The sequence below is a fragment of the Lepidochelys olivacea genome (genome assembly GCF_965140295.1).
Source record: "Lepidochelys olivacea isolate rLepOli2 genome assembly, chromosome: 7".
Lineage (NCBI taxonomy): Eukaryota > Metazoa > Chordata > Testudines > Cheloniidae > Lepidochelys > Lepidochelys olivacea.
In genome coordinates, this window is record NC_140417.1 from 114,695,458 (window position 1) to 114,707,470 (window position 12,013).

Sequence of the window (12,013 nt, forward strand, 5' to 3'; positions counted from 1 at the left end):
GTCCCTCACTGACCTCACCTTGCTCCAAGACTCTGCCCCAGAAACTGAGAAAGAATCCCGGATTGCCCAAGGTTGCTCTCTACATCCCGATTCTCTTTGGCACTCGCCAACTAGCGCCTTTGTACTCTGTCCGTCTCTGGCCGCCCTGCTACACAGTGTTTCGCATGTCGGAAAGGAGGGGATGGTCTCTGCTGTAACTAAGACAGGATGGTGGGCCCCCCATTTAGCTCTTTTGCAGCCCGCCACTGTGCAGCCTGTACCATTTGCCAAAGCTATAATATTGGTAAACCTGTAAAAGTGGCCCAGGGGTTCCGGGGTCTGCCTCAAGCACCGTTCTTGCACTGGCAACTTGATTTTGTACAAATGCCTAAATGTCAACAATATGAATTTATATTGGTTATGGTATGTTTATTCTCTGGTTGGATTGAAGCCTTTCCTTGTCGCAAGGCTGACTCACTGTCTGTTGCCAAATGTTTGTTAAATCATATTATGCCTGCCAAGGGAATTCCTGCTACTCTGTCCAGTGATCGGGGTACACATTTTAGTGGACAACTTGTTCAACACCTGGACCGTATACTGCATATCAAACACCTGTTGCACTGTCTCTACCACCCACAGAGTGCAGGTGCAGTTGAAAAACGAAATGGTGTACTTAAGAATAAGCTTGCTAAAATTTGTGACTCTACAGGATTAAGCTGGCCAGTAGCCTTACCATTAGCCCTTACGGACATGAGATCCACTCCATCCCAAAGGCATAAATTAAGTCCCTTTGAAATTGTTATGGGATGCCCTATGCAAGCTATGACTACCATTACTCCCATTCCAGATTTGAACTTGACTCACAGTGCGCTCCTTCAGTATTGCAAGGGACTAATGCAAGCTGTAAGTCACTTCCATTCACAGGTTCGAGCCGCCTGGCCCACGGAACCCACCTCTGACGCTTGCCACAACCTCGAGTCAGGTGACTGGGTCTATGTATGGCGCCATCATCGAAAGCACGCCTTGGAGCCCCGGTGGAAGTGTCCTCATCAGGTACTGCTTACTACACAGACGGCTGTTAAACTATCTGGCATCGCAGCATGGATACATGCTTCACAGTGTAAGAAGGCACCATCCCCAGAGAACCAATCATCACCTCAGGACAACGCAGAGTCAATTTTGACTCCAGAAGAAGACGTAGAGGAACAGTCTGCAATACCTTACAATCTATGCTCTTGTAAGGGTTGCCAGAAGCAGACGACGAACAACAACAACAAAAAAAAGCAGTAGCGAGCCTAGTGCCTACTGCTTGGTGGGCATAAAACCGTGACTGCGGTTCCCTCAGTTGAGGTTGTCAGAACCAGAAGAGCCTTGCCTCCAACATGCGCCTCTGCCTGTTCCTCGGCTGCTGGTATCTTACGGTCTGGGGAGACCACGATGACAATTCTTTTATCCAGCAGCAGGTGTGGATAGCTCAGACCCTTAATATTTCTAATTGCTGGGTCTGCAGCCACATCCCAGCCCACTCTCAAACTGGTGTTCCTGTCCTGGCTATCCCACTCAAGTCCCCAGACCTCACTGGAGGGCCTCGTCCATTTAACAAAATATGGAACAGCAATGACACTTGGGAAGCAGTGGGAATAAATGCATAAGTGTGGTGGAGGGAAAAGGTCATTGGTGTTGGGTGTGTAATGGGACAGGGCTGGATCTGGGGAAAAGCCATCGCCTTCAGCATATTATGGCCAATGGTGTATGGGATTATTCAAACAAAACTAAAAAGTGGCGGGCCAGGTATGGAGATATGAATTTTCTCTCAACCTGGGATAAAACAGAGAAATCAATCTCATGTTCCCCCTACAGTAACCTTAGTGAAAACAATACAGTCTTTCAATGTCATGCAAATAACACCACTCCTGGTAAGGAGAATTACCCCGTACCCTTTGGGGGATACTACTCCTCCTTTGCAAACACCTATATGACAAATGGGTACAACCAACCCTTCCCGGCCTTAATAGGCCATCACTGGGTGTGTGGGACCAGAGCTTATACCGCACTACCAGCTAATTGGTCAGGAATCTGTTATCCCGCCCGACTCTGCCCACAATTCCGAGTGCTAGGAACCTTCCCTCTAGAATGCCTCCGCAATTTCAGGCGAAAAAGAAGGGACTTAACAGATGCCCAATGGTATGTAAATAACATAAGCCCTTTAACCTGGGAAGAGGCCATTGGCGGTTTCTTAATACCATTAGGGGGAGTAATACACCATGCAAAAGGGCTCCTAAGGTTACAAGCAGTAGTTGAAATAATGGCAAATGAAACCGGAGAAAGTTTAAGAGCCCTGGCCAAAGAAACAGGGGCAATCCAACAGATGGCCCTCCAAAATCGTCAGGCATTGGACATAGTGCTGGCGGCAAAAGGAGGGACTTGTGCTCTCATTGGAAAAGATTGCTGTGTGTATATACCAGACAACACCAATGAGGTAATAGATCGTGCTAGCCACTTAGAGCAAATCACATATCTTCCCCACGAAGAGCCAAGTTCTTTATGGAAGTGGCTAAGTAACCTTTTCAATTTCTCTGGCATAGAAAACTGGTTGTTTCAGGGAGCCCTAACTCTCCTGTTTGGAATTCTAATAATTTTTGTATGTTTTCAGTTACTTTCCTGTTGTATCCAAAATTGTGTCAGGCATGCTACACAGATAACTGCCCCAAAACAGAGTGCTAATTTGATGATTTTAAATATCACTGATGAACAAAGAGTTAAAGAACGATTGATATGTGGAACCGAGTAATTGTTGGTCATTGCGTAGCTTGACCAAAAGGAGGGATTGTGAAAGTAGAATGAATTATATTTAAATTATAATTCATTAAAGAAATGCTGCTTGAAAGGTTTGTTGAAATATAGTTGTCAGGAAGAGAAACATTAAGGAGTGTGAGACAATGGGTCCTCAAACTAATTAACTTAGAGCTCCTACTGAGCTAGGAGATTGGTAAACGTTAGTATGCAAATAAGATATGTATGTGTATTTGTCAGTTTCTCTTCCTTTTGTCTGTTATGTTAAATTGGCTTTGGCTTATCTGTATAAATAAATTAGCTTGAGCTTTTGTATGGGGCTCACATATCTGGGTGCACTGGCAAAGCGCTTTGCTAATAAACAGAGTGGTCTGACAAATTCTGTGAGCCTTGAATCTGACTTTGACAAGTGGCACAGCTACCTTATACAGAGCTGTTCCTAAAAGCACAGACTATCGCTTAGTGAGCTCTAGGGTGACCAGATGTCCTGATTTTATAGGGACAGTCCTGATATTTGGGGCTTTTTCTTACATAGGGTCCTATTACCCCTCACCCCCGTCCCGATCTTTCACACTTGCTGTCTGGTCACTCTAGTGAGCTCATATACCCCACATGGAGGTGACCAGCTACCTACTAATTTGATAATGGTACTGTTGATACCATTAGCTCCATCCTGGGGTTATGACAACTCGTGTTAAACTGCAAAGCCTAGAAACTGAATGACCAGTTTCTATCATTCACATGAACATGATTCTTTTCTATGAGTTCACTCTTCTATTTAGAGAAATATGTCACTGAGAGCTCCCCTTCTGTACATACTTACCCAGTTGCCAAAATAACCCCTCTTAGTAACTGGCAGCTTTAAAAGCCAGCCAGCAGCTGACTTCGAAGCAGAAGGTCAGCAAAAGAGAGTGAGACACTTCGATTCAGAACTTTAATGTGATCCTTGACTGCAGAGCAAAAGGGCTTGATTGCGCTATCTGGAGTGTGTTACATACAGAGTGGAAAGTCATCTTCATAGTCTTTGAACCTTTTGTGTATATATAGATATATATATTCTTCACTCTGTTGATTTCAAGATGAATGTTCAGCCTTGTGCTAGATGCGGTTTTGGGGTTTACTCTGCTGAGAAGATAAACTGTATAGATCAGGTCAGTAGACATTCTCTATCTTGATCATTTTGGACATTAATAAACATATGCATTGGTACTTTACTTACTAATATTGGGCCTCATCCTGCTTCCATTGAAGACACTGCCAAAACTCCCCAAACTGTACATTCTTTATTCATACTGGATTTCAGAACTGAGATGAACTTCATGATAAAAGTTTGTTGGAACAAAATTAAAAACAACAAACAAATTCAAAATGACAATTGATCTATTTAGTGCATGTCCATTCACACATGGGAAATGGTTATTAATTATATAGATAGAAGGGATCAATATTGGTGTTTAAAAATCACTAGAATAATACAATATGAAATACAAGAAACTTTCACTATATTTTTATCTTTTGCAATTCTAGACATGGCACAAAGCCTGTTTTCACTGTGAAGTCTGCAAGATGATGCTGACTGTAAATAACTTTATCAGCTATCAGAAAAAGCCTTACTGTCAAGCGTAAGTGTGCTTCCTTATAAAAAATAATCATGGTGTAAAATTTAAGTTACCATAATTCATTAGAAGAGTATGTTTGGGACAGATTCTGGTCTCACATATTGTGGTGTGAAACCAGAATAACTCTACTGATTTAGTTGGGGTTGGTCCTGCTTTGAGCCGGGGATTGGACTAGATCACCTCTTGAGGTCTCTTCCAACCCTAATATTCTATGATTCCATGATGCTTCAGCGGAATTACTCTGGATTAATATGGGCAGCACTGGCAGATGAGATCGGAATCTGACCTCATATGTAACATTTCCACATTTGTCATGTTGTCTTGTAGCTTAGAAGACACCAAAATAAGTGTCATTTGAAGTATTTAGAAAAGTAAACTATTGTGACTATACTATGATTTCTGTATTGGCAATTAAGAGTTAACAAGATGTGAATTCACTTAGTAGCCAGAAAAATATGTAAAATGCAGATTTTAGAGGGAGGTTTTTTTCTGAAAGTTTTTTATTTCATAATGATCAATTCCTGTCAAATTTGTCATTTGAAAGGAAGAGATGACAGTTGTTTTTTATTCTATTATTCTCTTTTGTTATTAGAAACAAGCATTGATATGATATGATCATTAAAATTAATTTAGTTGTAGGCACCTACTCTATAAAACAATAACTTGTGTGTAACCCAATAGTCATGTTGGGGAGTGGGACGGGTTCGTTCAGTGTTTTTAAGAAATATAAGACTAAAAAGAAAACCTATCTTTCTGGTGGTCAATAACGTTTCTAATTTCCCATTACACTTCCTTTTATAGACATAACCCAAAAAACAACACATTCACAAGCGTATATGAGACACCTGTAAATATAAATGTGAAGAAACAATCAGAAGCAGTAAGTGAGGTAAGAAGCTTTAGGAACAAATGTGTTTTATATTCAGCTGTATTTTATGTTTCAAAAGACACCATTGTAGTCATGTGTTCTGTTCTAGAAATGTTCTAAAACACAAAGTCCAGGCAGAAACTCCTTCTTCTCTCCCATGGTCTCTTTGAGAGTATTAAAAGTTTGTACCCAGGTTTGGATCAGAATTTTGAAAATGGGTCACAACAATCAAATACTCCCATACTTAAGGGGTTTGAAATCCAGATCTTGATTCAAATTTCCCAGTTTGATCCCATCTCTCGCTTGCTTATGCTGATGTACAGATTTGTTACAATTTTTCCCTAGAAATATATCAGTTTTATGTAGAAGAAGACACAGTTTGTAACATTTGTTATAAATATTTCAGTGAATGCTGGAGCTGGCTGGAAACTTTTGAAATTTAGACGAAATGAGGGAAAATGTCTAAAATTTTATATGTAGTGTTGCTGTTGCTGTGTCGGTCCCAGGATATTAGAGAGACAAGATGGATGAGGTAATTTTGTGGAATATTTTTTCCTTTTTTCAACAAGAAAATTTTTTCTATCTCTGGTGAATTTGTATCCTACGTGTTCAGTATTCATTTTAAAAAGAGGAATAATATATTGTGCCTGTTCAGCTCTACATTGGAGAAACAAGGTGGGTGGGAGAGACAAGCTTCTGAGCTTACGCAGAGCTCTTCTTCATGTCTGGGAAATGTATTCAGGGTGTCACTACTAAATATAGGGTGGAACAGATTGTTTAGTGTAAGTAGTTAACACATATTACATGTATTCTAGACCTGAAGAAGAGTTCTGCATAAGCTCAAAAGCTTGTCTCTCTCACCAACAGAAATTCGTCCAACAAAAGATGTTACCTCAATTTGCCTTATCACTCTACATGGCTACAACACTGCTTACAACTCTACATTATAAAGCCGTTGAATTACATTGCAAAGAAAAAGAGCAAAAGAATAATTTTGTCAATATCACTAGGAACCCCCAAGGTAGAAATATAGCCTTACTTCTTGTACATTTGGGGCCTCACAGTCCTTACTCGGGTAGCAAATCTATTAATATTATTGGGAATCTTCCTGATTGAGAAATGCAGGCTCAGTGTGTAAAGGGATACTTATCTAATATTGTAAGTGACAGTGCTCACAGAAAATTGGTGGAATGCTGAACAAAGCTGTGCAAACTTGATAGTTTCCATCATGTGGGTTCATGAAGGCATTTCTGTAAACTTTCTATCACTTGCTTTGAATTCTGAGTTCAAACACCAAGCAAAACTTGACTGAAATCCCCAAGTCTTTGATACCAAGCCACAAAGCAGCTTCAGTTTTATTATAATCTGTACCCAGAAGGTTTTTCAAGCATCTGATGAACTTGGCTGAGATTTATAAAAAACACAAAGTCAGGTTTTGCATGGTTTTGTTTTGAGAACATTTTAACTGAAATATTATGGGCGCATTGGATTTTCTTGTACCTGTACCTGTATCAAAGGCTGTTGTGCTCCTGAAAAACACTGCGGGAGCTCAAAGTCTTTTTGTTTTATGGCATTCTTTCCTGTCTTGTGGTGTTTTCCTCCAAAGACATTTGTTTCAATTTTGTATTTCTGGTAACTTTAACGTTAAAAAAGTACATAGTAAGATGGCAAATAACCACTGGTAACTGGCCCATTTCCATATGTAATGTAGCTTTATTGACTTTAGTCCCCTTTGATACTATAAAAACTATTGTGATTATTATATATAGTAAGCATAAACAGTGTGTTCATATATGATTTCACGTCCTACTAAAAATTCTCTGTAAAATAAGGGAAGGAAGTTGTCTTATTTAAATTATTGCACACACTGTTCATATTTTTTCTGCTTTCTGGACAATGCTGGCATCATCCATTTAGCAGCATTCATCATACGTTGCACTTTTTCTCCCATCTTTCTTGCACACCATTTTTATGTATCAGGTTTTTGCAATAACTCAGACAATCTTAAAACAACAACCAGTATACTTCCTTTAAATTTTGTGTGACAGAGCTGGTCTGGAATGAGTCTGGGATTATTGCAGGTTCTATTTCTGTTTGCAGACTGTGATATGAGACCCTGTTACTTTCAGTGTGTTGGTGTGTATATATACACGCAAGGCAAATTATAGTTCAGAGATCACTTTCCCTTCTTTTCTCACCTAAAGGAACTTCTGTCCCTTTCAATCACATAGGGAATTTTGAACTCCAAAGAGGGGGTAGCTAAGTGTACTTAAGGGCCTGATTCTGCAGTCCTTACTCACTGAAAGGCCCATTCACTTATATGGCAGTTTTGGGTCTAGAACTATGTATGCTAAATGTATAAAAGAATTCTCACTTGAGAAAATGTTTGAGTTGAAATGTTAATGATCTCAAGTAAAAAGAAAAGGAGGACTTGTGGCACCTTAGAGACTAACCAATTTATTTGAGCATGAGCTTTCGTGAGCTACAGCTCATTTCATCGGATGCATACCGTGGAAACTGCAGAAGACATTATATACACACAGAGACCATGAAACAATACCTACTCCCACCCCACTCTCCTGCTGGTAATAGCTTATCTAAAGTGATCATCAAGTTGGGCCATTTCCAGCACAAATCCAGGTTTTCTCACCCTCCGCCCCCCTCCACACAAACTCACTCTCCTGCTGGTAATAGCCCATCCAAAGTGACCACTCTCTTCACAATGTGTATGATAATCAACTTGATTTAATCAAATAAATTGGTTAGTCTCTAAGGTGCCACAAGTACTCCTTTTCTTTTTGCAAATACAGACTAACACGGCTGTTACTCTGAATCAAGTAAAAAGCATATTCAACTGGTAAAACTGAATATGCTTTTACTTGAGAACATTACGTTACATTAGAGAAGAAGGATGGTTTTGCTCTTAAGGCACTAAACTAGGACTCAAGAATTGAGTGCAATTCATTGCTATGCCACTGACTTCCTGTGAGACATCAGGCAAGTCACTTAATCTCTCTCTGCTACTTCTCTTCACCTGTAAAATGGAGATATTGATACACATTTTCAGCCTTCTTCTGTCTTGCCTATTTAGATTGTAAGCTCTTCAGAGCAGCAGCTGTTTCTTATGTGCAGGTACAATACCTAGCACAGATAGCACCCTGATCTCAGTTGGGGCCTCTAGGTGCTATTGCAAAACAAATACTAAATTGTAATAAAGTGAAGACATGGAGCTCAATTTTGCCATTAATTTACATTTGTGCAACCTCACTGACTTCACTGAGGCTGCACAGGGTAAAGGAGGTAGAATATTACCCACTGACTGATACACAGGACCAATGTTTCATACTAACACTTGAACTGTATGTTCTGTGCAGATTTCTCTCTTGATTTCAGTTGTTGTTATATTACTGGTGTCTAAGAACCAAATTCTCTTCTCAGATTTTCATGGTAGGTTTCAATTCCAGTGTGCTGCTCCTGTGGGAACAGAATATCTTAGTCAGAAGCCACTATGTGGATCAGAGAACAGATGTTTGTACTAAGGGATAAATCTAACCTCCTTCTCCACCGATACCTTAGGCAGTGGTAGGAGGCAGGTCTGTGTTCCTTGCATGGCACAGAATCTAGTGCTTGTGTGGCCTTCCTGTATGGCAGTTGGCAGAGGGAGGATGGTGATAAACAAAAGGATTGAAGTAGAGTTGGCCAAGTAAAGGGGACTCTGGTGGGGTGGAAAGGGAGAAGAGAGTGCAGTGAGCAATGTTTTCTCAAGCGCTGCAGAGTTTGGGTTGTCTAGGCCTGTGTTTGTTTTGCAGGGCCTAACATAAAATGGTGTCTCTCTGTATCTGTATATCTTTAAAAATATACGGCTATATCCTCAGTTGATGAAAACTGACATAGCTTTCAATGCCAGTCTACACCAGTTGAGGATCTGGTACATAGATATACACACAAAGTAGCAGAAGTGTGCATTTGATCATAGCTTTGTTATGTTAGGAAGTAAACAAAGTCTTGCACTGGTTTAAAATTATTCTCGCTGCATTTTGCACTTACTGTATAGTACTATGTACCCAGGCGCGTTCAGCACTTTCCCACCTTAAAATGACAGCCTCATGCATCCATGATGTGAGAAAAACCTATACATAATGATGCCATTATTTTTTATAGATTAAATATCGAGAAGAGGGGGAACAATTCAAATCGTTTTTTCACTGGGATGTGACATCTACAGATATGGAAACTGCCCATAGAGTTCAACAGCTGGCCAGTCAGGTTAGAGACATTCTTCAAGTACACACGTTCATGTGAGCAGCTAGTATGCAACCCGCCAAACGTCGGCCTGGTGTGAGCTACTGCCCCATGCTAAATGGGATGATTATTGCTATGCTTTTATTCACCATATTTTAGTCATGAGAGTCCATTTATTATTATTTTCTTAATAGCCTGTTTAAATTGCACTTGCTTTTCTAGGTAGCATATTTTAGTCATTAAAAAGAGGAGAGCAAGAGTCAGGAGATTTGGATTCTATTCCTGACTTGGCCATGGAGTCATGCGTGAGCTTGGTCAAGTCACTTACATTCTCTGTGCCTTTGTTTCCCCTTCCCTAAAATGAGTATAATCAGACTTGCCCATCTCTGTAAAACTTTCAGAGATCCTCAGATGAAAGTTGCTGTGTAAGTGCTAAGTATTATTGTAATCCATCATTTGTCTTGCCACTTTTTCTATTTACTGCAAATATTGAATGAAATTCTGGCCCCATTAATGTCAATGGTAAAACTCCCATTGACTTCCCTGAGGCCAAGATTTCACCCATTGTGTTTTGCTAGTGTTTTTTTTCTGCCTACCCCAGTTTCTCCTCTGACTTGATCCTGAAGTAGAGCCATAATGCTGAATTTGTGACAGTATTAATTTTCAAGGTGAGTGTTGCAAACACAGGATCAGGGACAGAAAGAAATTGGGCAGGGAGTTAGGAATCCCTGATTAAATTCATCTATGTGAGCTAGTAATAAAGGGAGAACAGAAAATGACTGCTCCAGTTAACTATTTATTTAAAAATAAAAGGTTTTTGCTAGTGTTAAAAAATAAATCTCCCTTAACGCAGAGACTGGAACAGTAATAGAAAATGTAGAGGGCTAGCTCGATGATTTATTAGGCTATAGAACCATTCATCTTATTTTGGTGGATCAGACCCATCCCACGTCAGTAATAACTAAAATATGCTGCTTTTGAAATGGTCTAAACCCATTATCACTCTTCTTGGCAGTCTCAGCAGACAGCCAAAGTACTCATAAGTCTATAAATAACTGTCATCTCAAGAAGCTGTCCCTTTTGGCTGGGCAAAGTAGATGCTGCCTATACGGGTAAACAGAGGACTTCACTTTTCAGAGCTTTCAATCTGGCATTTTTCACACACTCTGAATTCTTATGAAATAGGTCTGACAAAAAAGAAAATGTATCTGTCTTCCATTTGCTGAATTTTCAGTTTTCAGATTTGCCTGCACAACATCTGGCACAGATTTAGCACTAATAGTAATGCTGGGCTAGCAAATTCATTGCTGTTTGCGTGATGTTCGGCGTCACTCAGCAAATGTTTTACTGGAGTTTCAGGACATGGGCCCTAATTTCGTATTGCTTAAGCAAATCTTATGGAATGTGCTCAGAAATATGCTTTGATGTGGAAAGGGTCAGCACAAAATTCATATCACTTAAGATCCATCTGTGTTCTCAAAATGAGACTGAAGAGGAGTATAGGCCTCATGCTTTCCCTCTGCAAAGGAGTATGTATCACCCATAATGAATGATGGTTTTCTTTTCCCTGCCTGGCAGATTAACTATTCAGGTTTAAAAATGAGTAAACACATTTCTGCTGACTTAATCTTTCCTTTTTTTAGAAAGCCTACCAAGCTGCATATGAAGAAAACAAATCCTGGTATTCTGGAACCATCCCAGATCCTGAAACGGTCAGGATAGCTCAGGCACAGAAGACTCTCAATGATGTATGTGGGCTGATGTTTGCAATAACTTTATTTGTATGAGTTATAGTGTTCTGAGGACTTTCCAGTTTAGAATAGCCAAACTTTCAATAACAAATTACAAAAGGAGAAGGTGACATGCATTTACTGCTATGTTGAGACACAGTGTTGAGCCTTGTGAGCGCTATCTATATATACCGTCAAGGTCACCTAACAGTGTTACTGCCAAGCTTAGAAATTATATTCAAATGGAACTACCATGAACTTCTGCAATTAAGATACACTTCAGCTACAGGACAGTAACATCTTAGGTACCTTTGATTGTAGATGGAGTCTAATGTATTCTACATCTTCCAGTGGTGCTATCACCTATAGGCTGCACCAACAGTGGATTACACATCTTATTTTTTGTAGAGTAGATAAGGATCTATTGCCTTTCCATCAACCTGAAGTGAATGGAAATCAAACTTGGTATAAGAATTGAAGATCTGTGCCTATGCAAGGTGGTCTTTACTAAACTAGTAACTAATAGTAAATATTTTGTTCGTAAAAATATTAAAGGATTATAAATAGATTTTTTCCACTTTACATAGGAAATGTTCCTAAATTTTGAACTTAAGAAATACATTTTCTTTTATGTGTCAATTATTTTAAAACTCTTTAAACATGTGTAGCCAAACTGATGGGATTTCCACTTTGGTTAAGTCCATTATGGTTTTTAAAAGTCATCAGGATAATATAACCCATAACAATTAGAATGTGAACATTAAAAGAGGTGTCACATTAAT

At 39.6% G+C, this 12,013-nt stretch overlaps 1 protein-coding gene across 1 annotated transcript in view; it reads left to right on the forward strand.

Moving 5' to 3' along the window:
- Nucleotides 1-3,851: 3,851 nt before the first annotated feature.
- Nucleotides 3,852-12,013, forward strand: part of NRAP (nebulin related anchoring protein) — a gene marked incomplete at its 5' end in the record, with an annotated part of 59,795 nt that continues 51,633 nt past the window's right edge. The window contains 5 exons of the mRNA XM_084633832.1: nt 3,852-3,923; nt 4,300-4,394; nt 5,193-5,280; nt 9,421-9,525; nt 11,145-11,249. Coding sequence (XP_084489958.1) covers nt 3,852-3,923; nt 4,300-4,394; nt 5,193-5,280; nt 9,421-9,525; nt 11,145-11,249 — 465 coding nt within the window. The remainder of the gene's footprint in view (nt 3,924-4,299; nt 4,395-5,192; nt 5,281-9,420; nt 9,526-11,144; nt 11,250-12,013) is intronic.